Source organism: Drosophila guanche, unplaced genomic scaffold (assembly GCF_900245975.1).
Source record: "Drosophila guanche unplaced genomic scaffold, DGUA_6, whole genome shotgun sequence".
Classification (NCBI taxonomy): Eukaryota; Metazoa; Arthropoda; class Insecta; order Diptera; family Drosophilidae; genus Drosophila; species Drosophila guanche.
Window position 1 is genome coordinate 1 of NW_022995757.1, and position 21,782 is coordinate 21,782.

Consider the following 21,782-nt stretch of genomic DNA (forward strand, 5'->3'; position numbering starts at 1 on the left):
GAAAACTTCTATCGTCTGTTCCTGCGGGAGAGCATGCTCCCGATACTCGAGCACCACATGGCATGGCACATGAATCTGACACCCAATATGCGCAGCGTTCTCGTCAACTGGGTCCATGCTGTACACTCCAAACTCCGTTTGTGTGACGGGGTCTTTGAGATGGCCATCGCCACCATCGATCGCTATCTGCAGCAGTGGGTCAAGGACATATCGCCCTCGGATCTCAATCTGATGGGCTTCAGTGCCCTGGTCTTGGCCAGCAAGTACGAGAATCCAAAGATGACACACATTCAATGGTTTTTGAAGCACACGGACGCAGGCTTCACGGACGAAATGATTAGTGAGATGGTGTTGCAAATTTTGCTGGCAATCAACTGTGATCTATCGCGTCCGGTGCCGAGCCAATTTTTGAAGCGCTTGTGTAATGCCACGGCGGACTTTGGTATTAAATGCCAAAAACTGGCGCATTACTATGTGCAACTGGCGTTGATGGACGCCGAATTGGCCAGCGTCAAGCCATCGCAGATAGCCGCTGCTGCGCTCTACATCGCGCTCAACCTGTCCGACGGCACCCCCGACGGTGGCCTCGACGAAAGTCTCTGGACACGCCAGCTCGCCGATTGCTCCCGTTACACGTCTCTCCAACTGAGAGCCACCGTCCTGCGCATGGCTCAGCTGCCGCTCAAGGCCGAACAGGAGGAGCTGTTGTCCATCCGCAATAAATTCTCGCGCCGCAAGTATTATTCTGTTTCGGTCGCTCCGGAGTTGAAGGGACCCCGTCTGGAATCGATCATGAACATTCCTGAGAATGAGTGAGTACAACCGCTACACACAGCCTCTAAAATCAGGAGTCGACGCTGCCGGCCTCTGCCCTCAAGTCTAATGTATTTATTTTGAGTTAATTTGTTGTCACCCCCTTTAGACCGTCTTCATTATCTCAGCTGCCGCTCAAAGCCGAACAGGTGCCGATGTCCATCCGCCAGAAGTGCTCGCGCCGCAAGTATAATTCTGTTTTGGTGGCTCCGGAGTTGAAGGAACCCCGTCTGGAATCGATCGTGAACATTCCTGAGAAAATGTAAGTACAACCGCTACACACAGCCTCTAAAATCAGGAGTCGACGCTGCCGGCCTCTGCCCTCAAGCCTAATGTATTTGCTTTGAGTTAATTTGTTGTCACCCCCTTTAGACCGCGTTCAATCCGCTTTAAGCAGACATTCTGCAACCTGATGGTGAGTGTACATCACAAAAGATGTCAAAAAGACAAACGAACATTTTCCTAATTGAAATTATCGCCGCAGTAATCCACACACTCCATGATGCAGCCAAGGATGAACAACAAAAACCACATTCTAGTCAAATGCACCAAAGGGAAGAACGGAACACACACACACCTTCATGCATACACCACAGATATACACTGACACCGGAACACACAGACAACTGATAAGCACTGATATCGAATTATCGCACTCTGATCATCGTTAATTGTACAATTTTTACACCTACCTACTAACATTTACACAAATAACATGACATCTATCTACACAAATGTACAAAAATGGAATATTAAATTGTATTCAAAGCATAGAAAAGAGCATTTACATGAGGATTTACATTAATAGCACTGTGTAGCACACAGTGGGCTAAGGGAACAACAACTACTTGGTGTGTAAACTCTTTACGCAAGACCATTACAAGCCAAGGTCGATCGGGAGAGCGAACGAGAGCACAAGCTACCGCTTACAGAGCGTTGTCTAACAGTGGCCTTTCGCTAACAGGCTGTTAACATGGAGCGCTAACATTCTGTTGCTCTGGCACTGTTAATAGCACTGCTGGTCTGACACTGTTAATAGCACTGCTGGTCTGGCACTGTTAATAGCACTGCTGGTCTGGCACTGTTAATAGCACTGCTGGACTTAAAAAATTCATCCACCGAAATCTTCTACTGGGTACGAAATTCTGCTAACGTATACTTGATTCTGGCTTGTTATCTTGCTTGTAATCATAACTGATTCTGCTAGCAAAATTTGTGTTGCATGAAAGTGTCAGTCAGCTGTTCTCAAGACGCACCAAGATCTGCCAATGTGAACGACTTCTCAGCTTCAGTGTGCCCAGGCTATGAGACTGCAAACTTTATTGTTGCACTTATGAACAATTAATCAATCCAATAAATAAAAGTGATAAAGAACATAAAGCGATTCAACTTTAAATACAATTTTCAAATGTTTCATCAAACAAAAAAGAATTGAAATAATTTTAAAATTGTAAGACAAAAAATGGCAGCATCGAATTTACTCTAATTTTTGCCACTGATTTTACCACTGCTAGAAATGTTTAAATATTTAATTGTATTATTTTTTATTACAAGGTTTCAAGATTTTTGGGGATTATTCCACACTGTTTCTTTGGGGTATTCTGAATGAATTGAAATGAATTCTCAGAGCTTCCTTTGGAGCTCTTCCTCGCAGCTCCAATCCCTCATAGAAGAAGCCTCTGAGGAAACACAAGAGGAAGCTCTCTAGAGCAGATGCGCTAAAACTCAACCGTTCATCCATCAATTTTTGTGAACGATATCTAAAACAACGCCTAATTAGTGCGAAAATATGCGAAAAATACAAAAATACCCGATTATAATTTCGTTCGACATTTCCTGAATCTCTAGAGAAAACACTTTGCAAAAAACCTCTACAAAAAATGTATGCATTTGAAATTGAAACCTTAAGATTACCCAGACGGTCAAGTGAAGTAACCAAGTTACAGTTTATAGCTGCATTTATAAACTTTCCATGAAAATTACGCATATTTGCTTAAAACAGGTTGATAATGTTTATTTTAGGGTGTTTTATTGGTAATTATTTATGAATTTATACAATACATTCAAATTGTAATCAAAATTAACGATATTTAATCTCAAAAACGCCAAACACATAATTTAATTTGTGCTAGTAAATATTTAATAGATGCTCTGAAGATGGTTATAATATGACAAAAATCACGACAGATATGCAATTTGAAAGTCAAAAATAATACTTAACCATTACTAAAGAAAACAAAAAATAAACACAGCTTATTCCATACAGGCATACAGTATGTGCCACAAAAGCCACCACAAAACATATCGATAACAGTTGTTTTCTTTTCGTATCGAAGTATGTACATAAATATGCAAAAAAATAAACATATTTGTAAACAAATTAACTCGAAATTGTTTTTGTATAACATTTGATGGTTTCCAATTAATAACATTCTGAAATCAAGGAAAACATTTGTATGTAGATATGGACAGCCCACAGCTTATTTCATACAGTTAATACTAAGAAAATCTGGTTAAAAGCGTTCTTGGGTCTCATAACAATTGCAAAATGAATAATTAATAGTCATTAAATAATTGTAGACTTTTAAGAGCGTTTAAATACATCAATTAATGCATGTAAATAATAAATAAATCACATATGTGCGTACCTGCAATAACACTGTAATGTAAACGCTTCGCTTTTTTGCAGTTTCCAACACTGCACAGACTCGTGCAAGAACCGCAAGCAGAAAATAGTTAAAGCAACTAAAATAGCGTACAATAACTCAAATAATGTGCAATATACTGAGGACACTCAGCAAATGTTGGACAAGCTGATAAAGAAGGAAGGAACTGGCCGCATTGTGTGCCTTAGCTGGAAGATCAGACAATAAATCGTGAAGCGACTTACGTACATACACATATGTACATGCATGCATATGTGCACACATACAAAACAAACTAAAATGTGACGCGTGGCCGCTGATGGCAGAAGGGGTGTCCACCTCACGCCACGCTTCAAACTCTCCGTTGGATGCGCAGGTAGACGGTTGGAACACTTCTGCACCGTTTACCGTTCACCGTTTACCGTTCACCGTTTACCGTTCACCGTTTACCGTTTGATACCTACTGCCTGGGTCATGGCATAGATCAGTGCAAACAACCGCAATTATAATTTGTGGCTTGTGCCTTCTCTTCTGTTTACTCGACCGACCACTTATGTGTGTGTTTGTTTGTTTGCATGTTTAAGGTGCGCACTAATCCAACGACGCATCTCCAGTCCGCGTGGGAAAAATGCCAACAAAAGGGAAAAAATCGACAAAGGGAAAGTGCGAAAAGTGCAACAAGTGTTTTAAGTATTTGGTATAGTATGTACACAATGTACACGTATACAAATCCATATAAACCTTTATTTTTTACATCTTTTTTTCATGTGCAAAACCTCAATTGTGACTATTTTGTTGGTGCGTGGAAAGAAAGCGGCAACTACAGCAAGCAAAAAGGAACAGCACAAGAGAATAAAGGTATTGAAAATGTTACACCATAACAATATTTACAGATATCCACGCTTTGCTCTTCCCAAGTATCTTATTCCTTTTGTTTAGCACTTTACTTGCCAGCTAGCTTCCCTTATGGTCAGAGTATGTTGGGGCTCTCTTTGGGCTCTCCTCCGCTCACTCTTGATTTGGTTTCGTATCTCCAGCACAATCGCCTGCCCACTGTTTCTAGCATTCATAAAGTAGACTAAATTACCACACCAAGCATCGAAAAACAATTTCAAATAATGTAAAACCAAACAATGAAATTAATATCTCTTTTTGGGTTGTGTGTCGCGGAGGAAGCCTCTTGTGGCGGTTCTGCAGGTTCTTCATCTGGTTGGAAAAGGCTCCCTCTGCCATCTAACGACGCTCCTGAAGCTTCTCCTGCTCCTCACGCTGGCGAGCAAGGCGCTGCGCCTTGATGTGATTGAGGCGCGCCAATGCCTGAATGCGCTCTCTGCGCTCCTCTGGAGTCTCCCGTGGACATCTCACATAGGTGGCCCTGTACTTCTGGGGGATGACAAAAGGCTTCTTGTGTCGCTCCTCGTGGATCTGCTGCTCCTTCTTAAGGTTCCACTCTCCGACCATCCTGTGGGACTCCTCCATGCGCTCTTTGTTTGCCCTTTCGAGTCTCTCACTTTCACGTCTTTCGGCCAGAATCTTCTGTTTCTTCTCCTTGTCCTTGAGCTGCACCCACGCATCATAGTTCAGCTGCCTTTGACGATCCTTCTTCTGCTTGGTGCTCTCGGTGGAGTCTGTGTCTATGCCTGCCACAAGTATTTGATCGGTCAATCCTTCATCCGATTTGCTTAGGTCGCGCCACTCGGGCATTGGGTTTCCGGGTCCACTTGCAGGACTGCCGGACAGCAATTTCCGCTGCACCAATTTTCCTTTAGGATTACGTCGCGACATAAAAGCCATTTCGATAATGGCAGTGAATCANAATATCTCTTTTTGGGTTGTGTGTCGCGGAGGAAGCCTCTTGTGGCGGTTCTGCAGGTTCTTCATCTGGTTGGAAAAGGCTCCCTCTGCCATCTAACGACGCTCCTGAAGCTTCTCCTGCTCCTCACGCTGGCGAGCAAGGCGCTGCGCCTTGATGTGATTGAGGCGCGCCAATGCCTGAATGCGCTCTCTGCGCTCCTCTGGAGTCTCCCGTGGACATCTCACATAGGTGGCCCTGTACTTCTGGGGGATGACAAAAGGCTTCTTGTGTCGCTCCTCGTGGATCTGCTGCTCCTTCTTAAGGTTCCACTCTCCGACCATCCTGTGGGACTCCTCCATGCGCTCTTTGTTTGCCCTTTCGAGTCTCTCACTTTCACGTCTTTCGGCCAGAATCTTCTGTTTCTTCTCCTTGTCCTTGAGCTGCACCCACGCATCATAGTTCAGCTGCCTTTGACGATCCTTCTTCTGCTTGGTGCTCTCGGTGGAGTCTGTGTCTATGCCTGCCACAAGTATTTGATCGGTCAATCCTTCATCCGATTTGCTTAGGTCGCGCCACTCGGGCATTGGGTTTCCGGGTCCACTTGCAGGACTGCCGGACAGCAATTTCCGCTGCACCAATTTTCCTTTAGGATTACGTCGCGACATAAAAGCCATTTCGATAATGGCAGTGAATCAAATTGGCACACGACAAGGAAGTGTGTGTCTGTTGTGTTGTGTGTTCTAAGTTGCCTGTTCCAGTCTCAGGATTGAGTGACGATTTCTGTATGCTGCCCCAACAGAGGTTTCAAATGGTACTAGATTGCTAGGGAACAACAGGAAGAGACAGAGCACTGGCCCTGGGTTCGACGCACCTTGGGGTTGTTCTTCACATTTTGCGCCTTTGATGCGGTCAGTTCTGTCGGGGGTTGTGGACCAAAGTTGACCGCAAATTAAAGTGCACAAAATGCTAAGCTGCTCGCTAAAGTATTTGCGAGAGAGAGAGAGAGCGGTACGGAGTACAATTTTCCCGTTTGAAAAATTGTTTGCTGCGTTCCAATAGCAGCAGAGACTGCCCCCACAGCTGCTTCTCCTGTTTAACACTTCGAAGACTTGAGGCCATTGCAGTCGGCCGCCTGCATTTGCTGGCTCTAAGCTCCCCAGACAGGGCCAAGACATTCTTTGGGCAGAAGAACCCTTTCGTGGCTCGTCCTTTTGCCCCTAAAAGTCTTGAGCAAAATGTGCGGTTTCTGTGGCTTTTCACTTGAGAAATCTAATTAAACAAATAGCAAAAGCTAAAACTTAACCTCAGGCTACAGATGCAGCCCCAGAGAGAGGGGAGAGTCACAGGGATGGAGTTTTAGGTGAAGTTTTAGGTGGAATTTTAGGGCTATTAATAATAAGTTTTGTTGCTGTTCGGCAGGCCAAAATAATTCCAATCTATGAAAACTTTCGGTCATGCGGTCAATAAGTTGCTTGGCCAATAATATTGGCTTTAGTTTGAGAGCAGAAACAAGTGCTTCAAAGTGATTTTTAAGTGGTTTTTGTATTGCAACTTTGGGGGTGACATTTGGGACATTCATTTGACTTTTCTTAACAGCTAGATCTAACGCCTAACGCGACTCCCGTCTGCCAAGGCCCAACACCTTGAGGTAATTATAAAACGAAATTCTAATTGAATTTTGTGTTAGCTTGCAGCTGCGCGGCGGTTGCCTGTCAGACTGAGGGGGAGGACGAAAGTTTAACCAATTTTGGCATTATCAAATTATCCCTAAGACACCGCAATCACACTGCACCCATGCCCTGCTTTGGCTCTTTGGCTCTTTGGCTCTGTGCCAGTGCCGCGTCGCCTTTTTTGTCATTAATCTTCTTTGACGCGCTTAAATCACATGAATAACAAATTAGATGGCATATTAGTACCCTCAGCCCTCGGCCTTTGTTAAATTCTGCTTTAAATGTGACAAAATGTCAAATGTTGGGGTGTGGCAAAGAACAAAAAAAAAAACACAAAAAGGAAACGTGAGTGAAAATGAAATAACAAAAGGATTTATTACCCGCACCAAGCATGCCGCTTTGTGTTCGCCCACTCTATGTATTTTTGCATAATTCATTGCCTTGTCTGGCGATGCGTATACTTTTATTTGTGACTGTTCGCCGTGCCAGTCCCTTTTTCAACCTCTTTGTGCTGGCAGTTTTCTAATTAGCTACGCAATTTGCATTGTCCTTAAACTCCCTTTCATATGTAGATTTATTTTACCCCCCACACACGCCCCATTACGTATTTATTCACTTTCTCCACCGCTCGCTCCCCGTCTCTGTCTCTTTTTCCATGCCTTTAATGCAATTTAATTATTATTATTATTATTATTATTTTATTTTGTGTTTATGTCAGGGACAGGCAACAGGCGACAGGCACAAGCCTTGCCTTTGGCTTCCTCTCTGACTCTGTCCCAATGTCTTGTGACAAGTGGCATGTCCGACTGATAAATTGTATGCATTTTTAATTCAATTATGTTGCAGCACAGGCAACACAACATGTCAGAGGCTGCTTATGGTGTCCTTTCTCTCGCTCTCCACAAACAAACATCCCTCCCCAGTTGAAGCCAAAGGCTCAGCGCGCTCTGACAGAACTAATTAAAAACTGGCATTAAAAATATTTAATACACAAGCTTTAAGAAGAGCAGAAACTAGACTCACTCGCCATCCGCCATTCGCCATCCGCAGCTGATATTTCATAAAGATTTACGGACATTTTCGGTGTACAAATCATTGAGAAAACAAATGTTTAAATCGCAAACGCAGGACAGCAGAGATACATTTTTGATCTGTGTTTATTGTTTTTTGTTTAAACACTCTACAAATAATTGAATCTGTTAGTCCAGGCCAATCATATTTCTCACACGAGTAATTCATTGCCTGCAGTTGGGAATACAACTCGAAATGGCATCTAAATTAATTTAAATTGTCTCTGGCAGCATTTCTTCGCGTTCTTCCTCCAGTTAGTAGTCTCTTTATCCTGTTTATTTTAACAGGGAACTTCGCTGATCGTGGAAGAACCTCTTCTCTCTCTTCTTAATTTACAACTTACAACCATAACAATTCGTACAGCATTTCATGGACACTTCCCTTTAGCAGCATTTTTGTTCGTTTTTTGAGCGAATTCTTTTGATTTTTTGCACCGATATAAATGCTGCTTTCAGCGCCACAAAAAGGGAAGGCTAAATCCATAATTATTGTTGGATTTTAATCGATTTATGCAGAGAGAATCATTGCGAGAATCTTGAATGAAATATATGTTGATGTATAAATATGTTTACCTGATTCGTCGAAGCTTAACCAGGATTACTTTCAGCTGCTTTGTTTTCGCTCCTAAAGTGTACCCTATGAATGGGCTCAGCTCAGCTCATTGTTCTCTTACTTTGTTTACTGTCCACAAACCACAAAGGTCACCACAGCTCGTGGGCTGAGCATTGTGATCCTACTTGACAGCGGTCAAGGGTCAGGGCCAGACCACAGGTAGCAATTTCTAAACATTTACACGTGAACTTGTCTGCACTTTTCTTCTTTTTAAAATTGAATCGCTACAGCGAAATTGGTTGGTCGCAGGCCCTGAGCTCAGCATTTTCTATAACTTTGCATAGATCACAACTATCCGAGTCTGCAGCTTTGATCTTGAACCCAAAAGGGTTTGTCGTGTGTGTGTCCAGTTTATCTGGTTGTCTGTTTATCATTTTAATACTTTTGGCCTTTCATTTGCAACTGTTTTTTGGGTATTTCTGGAAAATACTACAGACTACATTCGTGCCCTTAGTTCAACATTGTAGCTTATAGTCCTCTGAATTACTGAATTACTTGTGTTTTAGAGTCCAGACAGTCCAACAGAGGTGGCAGAGAAGACCCTCCACAGCATCGCCCATTTTCTAACATTCCAACTGATAAGAAACTCATGATCCAGTCTGTGTACATTTTGGGAAACTTTTCACTATTCATTATCGTACTTAAGAAATTTAAGTTTACACAATTTTACGCACTGTTTAAGTGTACAAAAGCTAATTGCTACAATTTGCTATTTTGCTATTATGGAAACCAACTTTTGTCTCATCGTTCGAAGCATTTAACATTTCATGCGTAATTTCATCCAATCCTCCAGCTGCGAGATCTTCCACAGTGAATTCAGGACTATCTACTTCCACGCTTGTCTGCTGTTTGAATTTATGTTAATTTCTGTGGTTTCTTTTTGCAATTTAAATGGCACCAGCGGAGTGCCTTGCAGCATTTTTCGGTCAGAACAATCACTTGTCATTTTTTAGGTAAACAAGAACACGTGTTAAAAAATTGAACAAAATGTTAGAAAAGTGGCAGCTACTTCTCCAGCGTTCAGGCGAGTTACTCCGCCTGAGATGCGACAACTTTGGCACATTGAAGGACTTGCCTGCCACATTCGCCACTCATCAAACACCGACTGGCCATAAAGCAGCGCATCTGTTGCACCACTGGGCAGACCAAAATAGTTGTGCTGGCCAGGAGCGGCTCCAGCAGCAGGACAAACTAGGCAGGACAAGGCAGGTTCACTTGGGGGAGTGCGCATCGAGCCTGTTGCCACATAAACAGAACATTTTATTAGATTACACATTCGCTGCCGGATCCTACACATTGAGAGAGGGAGAGGGAGAGTGAGAGAAAAGTTATCAAGGCAGGCAGGCAGGCCTCGCTGCAACGAGTCCTAGCCAGAGTGCAAATATTTTACGACTCCCAGCGGATGTTTTGATACGTTTTTATGAGACGCGCGCGTGCTGTAAGCAATGGGCTAGGCGACTTCCGGCTCGGTCTAGGCTCGACCTGCCCTGCCGCTGGCCTACTGTCCTCTTATCGCACTGCTGAGCACTTGCTTGATGTTCTTAAATAGAAAAATATATTGTGTCTTGGCTTTTATTGCACTGCCAAGGAGCAAGATTGAAGCGATTGCCATGAAGTCGACATTGGCTTTCGGCACAGGCCCCACAACCCAATTCATTTCTGGGTAAACAAATTCATCAGCGCCGCCGGCAAACGAAATGGATGACATAAAAATGTAAAGCGAGAACAGACAGCCAGTGCAGGGTCCTGGGATCCGAAAAACTAAAGGCCCCTAAAAGTGGATGCAAGAATGTAAACTAAAAACTCCGCCAAGTATCCACACAACCTTTGGCAGTACTCCCAAAGATTCGTGCCCCAAACAAATCTTTTTGAATGAAACTTTGTTGGCTTATTGATATTTGATCCATCAGTTCGAAAATCCCTTTAGCCAAAATGCAAACTTGCTAGCTCAGCGGAAGGTTCTTTTCTTGGTGAATCTTTCGATAGGGTTCCAGGCTGCTCCAATAAAAAATGTCTAATTCAACTTAACTCTGGCATAAATCTCTGCGTCGATGGCTGACAAACGCTTCACTCCATCAGCTATTCAGGAGGCCCCAAGCTGGGGCTGGGGCTGGCACACTTCAGCAGTCATTTGGCTTGAAGTTGTAGGACTAACTAACTATGTGACCCGAGACCCATAACACATTCCTCTCTTTAAAAGTTGCTCAAACTTTGGCTCAAGCGCTCCTACATTATCCTCAGAGCCGGGAGCCGGGAGCCGGGAGCTTCCCCTGCTAACTGCCACTTTATCCATGGAGCATACTTTTCGGGCATGGCAAATGGCAGCGCTGATTTACTTTGCAATTACAGCCAACTGAGTGGTGGTGGGGCTGGCGCTGCCAAAGCGGAGACGTAGACGGCTTCGCCATTGAGAAGCAGTTGAGGGAGTGGTGCGGGGGGGGGGGGGGGGGGGGGGAGGGCGAATGGGGTTAAGGCAATGAACTAGAAAGCTGTCTGATTAGCGTGCAGCTCGGAAAAGTTTCTCCACTCACACTTACATTACACCACACACACACACACACACACCCCCACATCCGCATACCCACTCGTACACAGATTTATTGAGCCCACTGTCCGCGTCAATAATTTGCATGGGTTAAGAGCGGAGAGAGAGCGGACGGGCGAGAGAGATTGCGGGTGGAGCAGGTGCACAGATTCAAGCAAGGGTTAAGTCAACCTCATTCAAATTCCCCCCCTCCCCACTCGACCATGCCTGACATCCTGTGTCAATGGCCAAAGCTTTACCTGCATGCGTCTGTGTCTATGCAAGAGAGTTAGGGGGTAGAGAGTGGGAGAGAACGAAGGAGAGATTGTAAAAGCGTGTTAAAAAAAACTTTTCCCGTTCTTTTTTTTAGGTTCGCTAGCTGCTGCTGGGCTTTTTTCATACTACGCGACCTCAAAGGGTATACCAGATTTGATTGAAGACATGTCACCGACTGAAGAAATCAAAGGAAAGACGCAGCAAAGCGATAACCTGGAGCATTTCATTTACTTAAGAGACTTAAGAGACGCAGCAAAAAAATATTTGGGAGCTTTAAGTAGCGCCAGGAACGTTCTCTCGCGCTTCGATTTGCATGCAAAGAGTATCCCAATGGTCTGTGCCACTAGTGTCATTTGCTTTTTGATATTGTATTCTCGTCTTGCTGCCAAGCTGCAACGGTAACAACGACGAACGGTAACAACGGCGAACGGCAACCGGCAACGGGCAACCGGCAACAATAACAAGTCCAGTTCCAGCATTGACAACGGAGTGACAATAAATTGTTAAGTGTAAAAAGTTTATAGCATTCGACTGAGCGACTGATGGCAGCAGCGGCTGTGCAAACATATACTGGAGGATGTCTCAGCCCCACACCCGCGCACAACCTTAGAGCTTAGCGAAAAGTTAGAGATGGATGTAGGGTTTTTGCTTCTTCGGTTCTTCTACTTCTTCTGCAAACAACAAGCAGGTAGGCGGAAACCCGCTTGGAGCTGCACTCAAACAGGCGAAGCCCCAAAAGTGTAACCAAGATGAGTGGCGAGAGCGCAAAAATGAGTAAGAATGAGAGTGCACACATGCAAATGGGAGAGAGAGAGAGAGAGAGAGACATTGCCTAGACACTGTTCTCTGCTGGGCGATCCACAATGGACAAAGCAAACATCGGAGAGCGTGGCGGCAACAGGCGCGTCTTTGTGTGTGGCGAATATTGAGTTGAAATCTCAAGTGTGGAATAACAAATTGATTGATTTGTATTTCTTCATATTTTATACAAATATCAAGAGCAGAAAGAGTTATCTTTGGCCTCAAGTGAATTTCCTCTTTCATCACATTCCAGTGCCAAAAAAATGTATTGACAGAGTGACAGAGCGAATGTTGGCCCTGGCGCCCACTTCACATTCACATTCACATCCAACGCTGCTGGCCCTGTCAGTGTCCTGGCCTGCCCTGCCGCCACCTGATGGCTGATGATGAAGATTGATAATGTCCAACAGAAGTAAAGTGGGAGCGCAGCGCAGCGGGCAGGCTGCCCAGAGAGATGATGAGGTGCTAACGATGGTGACAACGACTGAGGGCAGGCGCGTCAACAGGCGTTTGATAAATCATGCATGCCAAGTACAGTGCACACCCTCGCCACCACCACCGACAGATTAAACAGAGAGCAAAGAAAGGGGAGGAGCAGCAGGAGACTGAAAGCAAGAATTAGATGGCGATAAGCAGTGAAGACCGCAGATGATGCAGCCAGCCAGCCAGCCAGCCACCCACTCTGCCTTTTGTCGCTCTAATCAGCCTTCAAATATAACCATAGCCGAAGAGCTCATGTTTTTATCTCTGCACCCAACACCCTCCCACCAACCGGGCCACTCAACGACTCATTTCCACTCGCGAAGAGCGAGTCAAAGTTGTCGCTGTCTCCGTCGCTGTCTCGCTGTTGTCTCTCTGTCGCCTTAGCCCAACGTCAATGTCCGCCCTCAGTTGCATTTTGTCAGCGGTTTCGTGACAAAGCTCCAAGCGGCTTGCACCACACTCCCGTCTTGAAACCCGACCAGCGTCACATCAATAGTTGTTTTTGTTTGTTGTGTGTGTTTGTGTGTGTGAGTGATCGGCAGAGGCAAACAAAATTGTAACCCAAAGGAAGGAAGATGGGCCAAGAGGATCAGGAGCTGCTAATACGTGGCAGCAGCAAGCACACCTCTGCCGAGCATTTGAACAATGTGAGTACGAGTCTCGACAATCGGGTCGATTGCAACATTCATTCATTGGTGAGGTTCGAGCTTGCGGCAGGCGTGAGAATAGCATACAAAAATATTCGACTAACCGCAATTGCGTAAACAACAAACCAGATTAAAAAGATAGACCCCAGACAACCAGATATTTGATAGTCCCTGCACACTTATTTTAATGGAAATTCCTGTGGATTAAAACCGGACATTTCAGTTGTTTAAATCAATCAGCACAAGGCTAAGCAAAGACAGGAACTAAAAGGTTTCAATCATGCAAAGATGATCAACCAAAGGTTTGAGTTTGATTCCTTCAAATTCTTACAAATTGTTCAGTATCAAAAAAGATCACTTCAATACTAACTTTCAATTATCTCAAATAAAATGTCAATATGAATATTTATTTATTGTTAAGCAACACCAAAGGGCAGGGCAGGGCGGGGCATGTATCTGTTCTTATGTAAATTTTGCACCCTTTCTGTTAATATAAAAACGAAATCATTTTGATTGCTTGACTACAAGCGTGTCATAAGAACATTCTTAGCCTAGTTTCAGTGGGGCAGAACACGCGAAGACTGGGGCCCGGATTAAACATAAGTCTCAAGATAGTGGAACAACATTGTTGGCTGTGGGGGGGGGGCTGTAAGATACCTTATCTGCAGCCAGATCTCATGAGTTATTTACTCTGTGTGATGTGTTGTGATGCGATGCTTGTGTGTGATATTCTATAATCTTGTCTTGTCTTATCTGGTTCATTATTTGAGCAGGCCTAGACCAGGCTTTGGGTTCAGCATCTGATACGAGTATCTTCTGGCATTTTGTATCTGTGTCTGTTTACTTGCCATGCAAATGGTTGAAAAGTTTTGAGCAAGTTGCTCCAGAGACAACAGGAAAAAGGTGGATAAGAGGCAGTGAATATCCGTGAAAAATTAGCTTGAAACATTTTCCCCGAAAAACATATTCTGGCAGCAACTTTTGTTCGAGGCCGAGTCGAGCCTCGGTATTCATCCAAGTGAATGACTTTTGAGTGCACTCATTAGCCACTCGACGAGCCCCTACACTCGAGGACAAAAGGAAGAGCCAAAAAAAGACAAAACAAATTGAGTCGCTTCTTCATTTAGTCATTTCAATTTGTCAAGTTCATCAAAAAACATTTTCTGTTGCGCCATCTGGGCATAGATGACAGAGAGAGAGAGAGAGAGAGAGAGAGTCCTTGTAGTCCTTTAGCTGGAGACATTCACACTCCCATTTACCACCCACTCACGAATTTCTTTCATAAGTAATTCAAAAATAGCACGCAAAGTAAAAAGTGAAAAGTAAAAGAAAATATTAAATAAATATGAAATGTAGCATCTTTTTTTGTTTGCTTGCCATCTTACCAGTAAAGAAAGAAAGAAAATAATATACCCAGATAAGACTTGAAGGGAGCACAGGGGCGGCGGCACAAGAAAAGAAAAACTTTTTAATAACATTTTTCGGCCTCATTTGTTGGGAAAACAATTTTGCCAGGTTTTCTGAGTCACCAAAGCGCCACCCACTCCTGCCCTGCTCTCTGCGAGTGCTTGTAACGGATATTAAATTTTTTTTCCGCGTTCACCTCGACGTCTAGCAATTTCTCAGCCAAAAGTCAGCCCCCCCCCCCAACACACACACTGGACAACACAGTGCGGACAGAGGTTGAAGATGAAGAATCAGAATCAGAATCAGAGGAACGTTGAGCTGGTTGGAGAGCTCTTTGGGCAGGTGGACGACATTATTTGTGCGGCTGAGCATACCCTTTCTCTGCAAGGAGTTGCATTGATGTCTAGCCACAAATACTTCCTCTCTGAGTTGGTGGATTTGAACATAGTTTTTGATTTACACACTTCGAGTGGCCAGTCGATAATTTATTTCATCATTTATATGGGAATATTTGTATTTAAAGCTTAAATATTTATTTGCATTATCAGTTTCGCGTTCGCTTAGCAACAAATTATGCGAGCGTACACAGGATTCGTGTGCACGAAATGAATTTATTTTTTAATTTGCTTTTGCATTGAATGTCAGCTTTTTATTTTGGCTCTCAGCACACGCTCTCCCCCTCGCTCGCCATCCCTCTGTTTTTTGGTAGTAGAAATCTTCCACCGTAGTTGGCATTTTTTGCTTAATTTTTTATGATTATTTATATAAAATTTGTACGTGCTGCGCTGTAGAGTGCGGAGGTATAAAATGTTTTCCATGTTGTGGCCATCATTTTTGTTTTTTTTTTTAATAATTTTGTTTGTTGTTGGTTTTGGCTGGACGCCAATTAGCGGATTCCTTGTTATTTATGCTCTGGCCGCAGGCCCTCGTGGAGAGGAAACCCCACAAGCAGCGGCAAATGGAAAACAGAAAATTGTTCATGAAAATGAAAATGAAAATGAAAAATGAAAAATGACAGCGGAGCTTGGAATGGGCCAGAAAACTGTATAGTAGTTGGTCCGAAACTCACCGCAAGAGCAACGTGGGTGAACCGTCTTCGGTTACCGCTTCGAAAGGGAAGCCCCACCTGGGACCCATGAAGGGAGCCACGGCCCAGACAATCGACAGCTGGCAGCATGGGTTTCGCTTGGTAGTAACCAATGACAGTCGGTCTATGGCTCGAGCTGTGGGAATAAACTGAGCATAAATACTGGAACTAATATTAAATGATTCATGGCAAAAAAGTGGGTTGCTCCTTGCATCAAACTGCACCTTTTCAAGCCTACTTTTCGTTGTTTTGTCTGGAAATAAATTATATAAATATTCAAGTTTTAGCTTCCGAGCAGCCACTTGCCCAAACGAAACCCAGAAGCTGTACTCCTTGAGCCGGTCAAGTGCGTGGCTTTGTCGAATGTCCTTAACGTTTTTATATTTAATAAAAACAAAGCTGACGCGGGGGCGGGGCTCAAAGTTCCTCGAACGCATGCCGAAGATGCTGGCGATTTACACTCACAATTGTCTTATGAAGTGGCAACATGGCGCGGCAAACCAATGCCAGCCCAGCGCCCTACAACCACCCCTCAAGGACGTTAGCCGGCTGCGGCTTATGGCTGCCCTAATTTGCACATTTTAAATAGGCGCCAAGGCTCGGGAACGGGCAAGGGCACGGGCACGGGCACGGGATCTTGAGCATTTTTATTAAACAGATGGGCCGCCGTCGTCGGTCCTTTTGGGTCGCTGGGACTGGGACTGGGACTGGGACTGGGTCGAGGACAGGGACTGGGGCATGGATTAGCCCGGCTAGCCAAGATTTATGCACAGACGCCTTCATTTTTATGGACGGACGCGTGAAATTGAAAAGTTTTGTGTTGCAAAACCTTTTTGCCAGCCACACTGCAAGAAAGTTGCCCGCTAAAAATATTTTAAATTCATTTGAAATGAATAAATAACATTTAAATGAAAAGTGTGCCCATTTTCTGTCAGTGTAGTGGCTGCCTTGCAGCCTTCTGCTTATCGTGCTGCTCCTTATTCAAGCAGCTCCTCCGCTTAACCATTGGCTGAACCTTTTTATTAATTTATTCACTCATCCCTCGACGGCCCAGCAGGGTGGGGATGGTGGCGCCTCGCAGAGCTGCATTAGCCAGGGACTTGGCCAGGCCAAGAACTATGGCACCCTGCGGCCACCGACGCCACCAGATGGCACTGCCAGCGGCCAACAGCCGGAGAATCTCACCTATGCCTGGCACAATCTGGATATCTTTGGGGCTGTCAATCAGCCCGGCTCCGGCTGGCGCCAGTTGGTCAATCGCACGCGCGGACTCTTTTGCAATGAGCGACACATACCAGCGCCGCGGAAGCATCTGCTCAAGAATGGTAAATAGATAGAGATGGAAGGATGGCACACAGAGAGAGAGAGAGAGAGAGAGCGATAAATATTTTGGCTACTCCTTCACAGTCTGCGGTGTGGCGTATCCGGGCGAGCTGCTGGCCGTTATGGGCAGCTCCGGGGCCGGCAAGACAACGCTGCTGAATGCTCTGGCATTTCGCTCGCCGCAGGGCATACAGGTGTCGCCATCGGGCATGCGAATGCTGAATGGACAGCCCGTGGATGCCAAGGAGATGCAGGCACGTTGCGCCTATGTGCAGCAGGACGATCTCTTCATTGGCTCGCTGACGGCACGCGAGCATCTGATATTTCAGGCCATGGTGCGCATGCCGCGGCAGCTCAGCTATCGACAGCGTGTGGCACGCGTCGATCAGGTCATCCAAGAGCTGTCGCTGAGCAAGTGCCAGAACACGATCATCGGGGTGCCCGGTCGCGTCAAGGGACTGTCGGGGGGTGAGCGCAAGCGTCTGGCATTCGCCTCGGAGGCCCTAACCGATCCGCCGCTTCTCATCTGCGATGAGCCCACCTCTGGCCTGGACTCCTTCACCGCCCACAGCGTCGTGCAGGTGCTCAAGAAGCTGTCGCAGAAGGGCAAAACCGTCATACTGACCATACATCAGCCATCGTCGGAGCTGTTCGAGCTCTTCGACAAGATCCTGCTAATGGCCGAGGGACGTGTAGCCTTTCTCGGCACACCCAGCGAAGCTGTCGACTTTTTCTCGTAGTAAGTAGACAAACCAATAGAACATTTTCATACACATTTATTCTCGTTTTGTGCGGCACTAGTCAGCTTTTGTTTGCATGAAATTGCAGCCATTTCAATTAATATTTATTACTTAATCATTTAACATCATTTAATCAGATTAATCACGGATGGAAACACGCGTTTTTGTCGTTTTTATTTGGTTAAAAGAAACGCCCACATGTTCAAACCAAAACAAAACGAGAAGGGACGTGTGAGGCGCTTCTTACGCGTCACAACTTTTATACCCGGCACTCAGTACTACATCTGCACCTTAGCGGTGTTTTGTCAAATTGAACATTTGTTCTTCATCTGTCATCTGTTATCTGCATCAACAACACCACTCACGCCAACACGCTGCTTTAGCTCGCCACCCTCCCCCAGAGGAAACGCTTCCTTCTGTGCGTTACATACAACCGTTATTCGCACCAATAAAATACTGCACTTTTGTCACCCATTTGTGGTAATTTGCATACAAATATTCTGTGAAATAATTCATCAATATTCTAACATTTTATTGTACGAATTAAACCTAAAGCTAAAATGGAAATACCCATATGGCCAGGGTTGCAGTGTTGCAAATTGTTCGATAACTTGGAACGATTTTTTGTATCAGAAAACAGCAAGCCACGTGACAAGAATAATCCCCAAACGCAATTACAATTGAAAAAGGCAGGAAACAAAATCAGAAACTAAGAAATGGATACAACGTTGGCAACAGAAATTGGTTTGAAAGATTGCTACGATCTGAACCGTAGCTGGAAGAAGTTGGATGCTTCGGACCACTCGAACGTTGACGGCTACCGCCTGATATCGTACAATTTGATGGCTCCTGATTTGGTAATGAAGACTAGCTGCAACTACAAGGAGATGGAGGAGCAGGCACTGAACTGGGGCAAGCGTTTGAGCAGAATCACGCAGGAGGTGCGAGCACTCAATCCGGATTTGCTCTGCCTGCAGGAGGTTAAGTGCGATAATTTGCTACAGATTATGCACCGCTTAAAGGAAACCCCGGGCCGCAGGTACACCTATATATTCCAGAAAAAATTGGGGAGCGCCTCCCATGGAATTGCCATCATCTTCGACATGCAGAGGTTTGAGCTGTGCTGCCACCAGGCCCTGAGACGTCCCATGGTGCAGCCAAATAAGCGTGGCAGCGATCGCTTCGGACTGCTGGGAAAATTCAATCTGAAGCCATCGAAGCCAACGGGTGAAGCCAAGAAGCTGGCTGTAGGCTGTGTCCAAATGACGCAGGGCAGTCCCCTGGGCATGGATGGTTGGCCAGATCTGGCGACTATGCTGCGTAACGAAATACTCGAGAGCAGTCGCGACAAAGCCGCCTTCGACTGCATTCCCATTATTGTTGCTGGAGATTTTAACCTCTCGCGCAGCTCGAAAGCATTTTCCACACTGACCAGGGAGTCCTTGTATGCGAGCTGTTCCAAGCAGCTGCTGCCCGTCCATCAAACCGAACAAATGCCCAGCCACGACCAGCAGAAGGGTTGGATCAGTGCCGATCACATGTTCTACTCGAAGGGATGTACACATCATGGCATACGCCTCTGCAGCTACTACACGTTGCCATTGGAGGCCGTGGGACAACTGGCTAACCAGTTACTTGGCTCGGATCACTTCTGTCTGGCCGTCAACTTTATTGTCGATTAACTGTGTAACTCCAAATGAATATACAAGAAAAATGTGGTCCACCAATAATTAATATCCGAAATTTGTTCACTTGATTCTCTTGGTTTTTGTGGGCTTCACCATTTATTTGTTGTTTATTATTTTTGAATTATTCAAATTCTTGATCTTTCAGTGTTGGGGCCCAATGTCCCACCAACTACAATCCGGCGGATTTTTATGTGCAGGTACTGGCGGTTGTACCGGGACGCGAGTCCGAGTCTCGGGATCGAATTGCCAAGATATGCGATAACTTTGCTGTGAGCAAAGTGGCCAGAGATATGGAACAGCTGCTGGCCACCAAGAATCTGGAACAGCCAATGGAACAGCCCGAGAATGGTTATACGTACAAGGCCACCTGGTTTATGCAATTTCGGGCAGTGCTCTGGCGCTCATGGCTATCCGTGCTGAAGGAACCGCTGCTGGTTAAAGTGCGACTCATCCAGACAACGGTAAGCGGAGGAGAAGGTGGAGAATGTCTCAGCGATTGTTAGCTTAATGTCTATATTTCCCCACAGATGGTGGCCATCCTCATTGGATTGATCTTTCTCGGCCAGCAGCTAACCCAAGTGGGCGTAATGAACATCAATGGCGCCATCTTTCTGTTCCTAACCAACATGACCTTCCAGAATGTTTTTGCCACCATCAATGTGAGTGGCAATAATCTGTAAGATCCTGTTTCTACGTTACACACTTGTATCCCTTTAGGTTTTCACATCCGAATTGCCGGTGTTTATGCGTGAGGCCCGAAGTCGTCTGTACAGATGTGATACGTACTTCCTGGGCAAGACCATAGCGGAGCTGCCGTTGTTCCTCACCGTTCCCCTGGTATTCACGGCGATTGCCTATCCTATGATTGGACTGAGGCCGGGCGTGCTGCACTTTTTCAATTGCCTGGCGCTGGTCACGTTGGTGGCCAATGTGTCAACATCTTTCGGCTATCTGATATCCTGTGCCAGCTCATCCACGTCTATGGCTCTGTCGGTGGGTCCACCCGTCATTATACCGTTCCTGCTGTTTGGCGGCTTCTTTCTGAACTCCGGCTCTGTGCCCGTCTATCTGAAGTGGCTGTCGTACCTGTCCTGGTTCCGGTACGCCAACGAGGGGCTGCTCATTAATCAGTGGGCCGACGTGGAGGCGGGTGAAATTAGTTGCACCTCCTCGAACACAACGTGCCCCAGCTCCGGCAAGGTCATTCTAGAGACTCTAAACTTTTCCGCTGAGGATTTGCCACTGGATTACGTGGGACTGGGCATCCTCATTGTTAGCTTTAGGGTATTGGCTTATCTGGCACTGAGACTGCGGGCCAGACGCAAGGAGTAGAGCCGAGATCATAGTTAATGAGGGTTTTTTTTTTTTGTATGCATGTATGAGTACTCGTACGTGTGTGAGTAATTATTATTATTATTATTATAATTATTGTATCCATTGTTTGGCCTACCCCCCAACCACCACCCCACAAAATAACTACATTTACTGTTACTTAGCTTGAAATACTTGAAAATAAAACATGCTTTTTTACTTAAAAACAAACAATTTCTTTTTTAAGATATCAAGCCACAGTAAAAGTAGTATTTAGCAAATAAACATTTAAACAGCGCGCTTAACTCGAACACACCACGAGTACCTAAAGTTCACCAAACGTGTCAAACTCAACACCATTATCTTGAAAATGTGGACGAAGCTCACCACCGCCACTCTCGCGCTCTGGCTCTCACGTCTTTCTTACTTACTCAGCCCGATTGGAGAAGCTCTCTTTGGTTCAGTTCGCGAGTGCAGTGTGGAGGTTCCACTTACCCATGAAGCAACTATAGAGGAGGGCTCGTCGTCGGCAGCGTTCCTATGGTCATTTCCCCCCGATCTCAGTGCTTCAGGCGCACACTCCATTGTCGTTTCACTCACACTTATAGCGAGAGCCCTTTCACTCGCACTTATTGACAGCATTGTTACGTTTCCCTCAAAAAAGACGGGCCCTCCTTTATAGTTGCTTCATGTACTTACCTATTCCTTACCTACCCTTATGCAGAGCGGACTACAATATTTTAATGTTTTGTTTAAGGGGAACCTTCAGAGAATACTATACTATAGAATACTATTTCTTAAGCAAACATTTTCAAGGTTTACGTAAGCATATCTTGCATATTAGGCGAACTAGTTCACAGCGGAGCAGCATACCTGTGGCGTTTACGCT

At 45.2% G+C, this 21,782-nt stretch overlaps 2 protein-coding genes across 2 annotated transcripts; both read left to right on the top strand.

Annotated features, from left to right (window-relative positions):
* The first annotated feature begins 10 nt into the window (after window positions 1-10).
* LOC117590250 (G2/mitotic-specific cyclin-B-like) lies at window positions 11-1,552 on the top strand. Its single transcript, XM_034282722.1, has 4 exons — window positions 11-812; window positions 923-1,075; window positions 1,186-1,228; window positions 1,298-1,552. The coding sequence occupies exons 1-4, from the start codon at window positions 34-36 to the stop codon at window positions 1,298-1,300; spliced, it is 978 nt and encodes a 325-aa protein (XP_034138613.1). The 5' UTR covers window positions 11-33; the 3' UTR covers window positions 1,301-1,552.
* An 11,452-nt stretch (window positions 1,553-13,004) lies between these two features.
* LOC117590279 (protein white) lies at window positions 13,005-21,124 on the top strand. The gene is made up of 6 exons (XM_034282763.1): window positions 13,005-13,337; window positions 16,889-17,156; window positions 17,239-17,893; window positions 19,728-20,043; window positions 20,110-20,241; window positions 20,300-21,124. The coding sequence occupies exons 1-6, from the start codon at window positions 13,266-13,268 to the stop codon at window positions 20,912-20,914; spliced, it is 2,058 nt and encodes a 685-aa protein (XP_034138654.1). The 5' UTR covers window positions 13,005-13,265; the 3' UTR covers window positions 20,915-21,124.
* The last annotated feature ends 658 nt before the right edge of the window (window positions 21,125-21,782 follow it).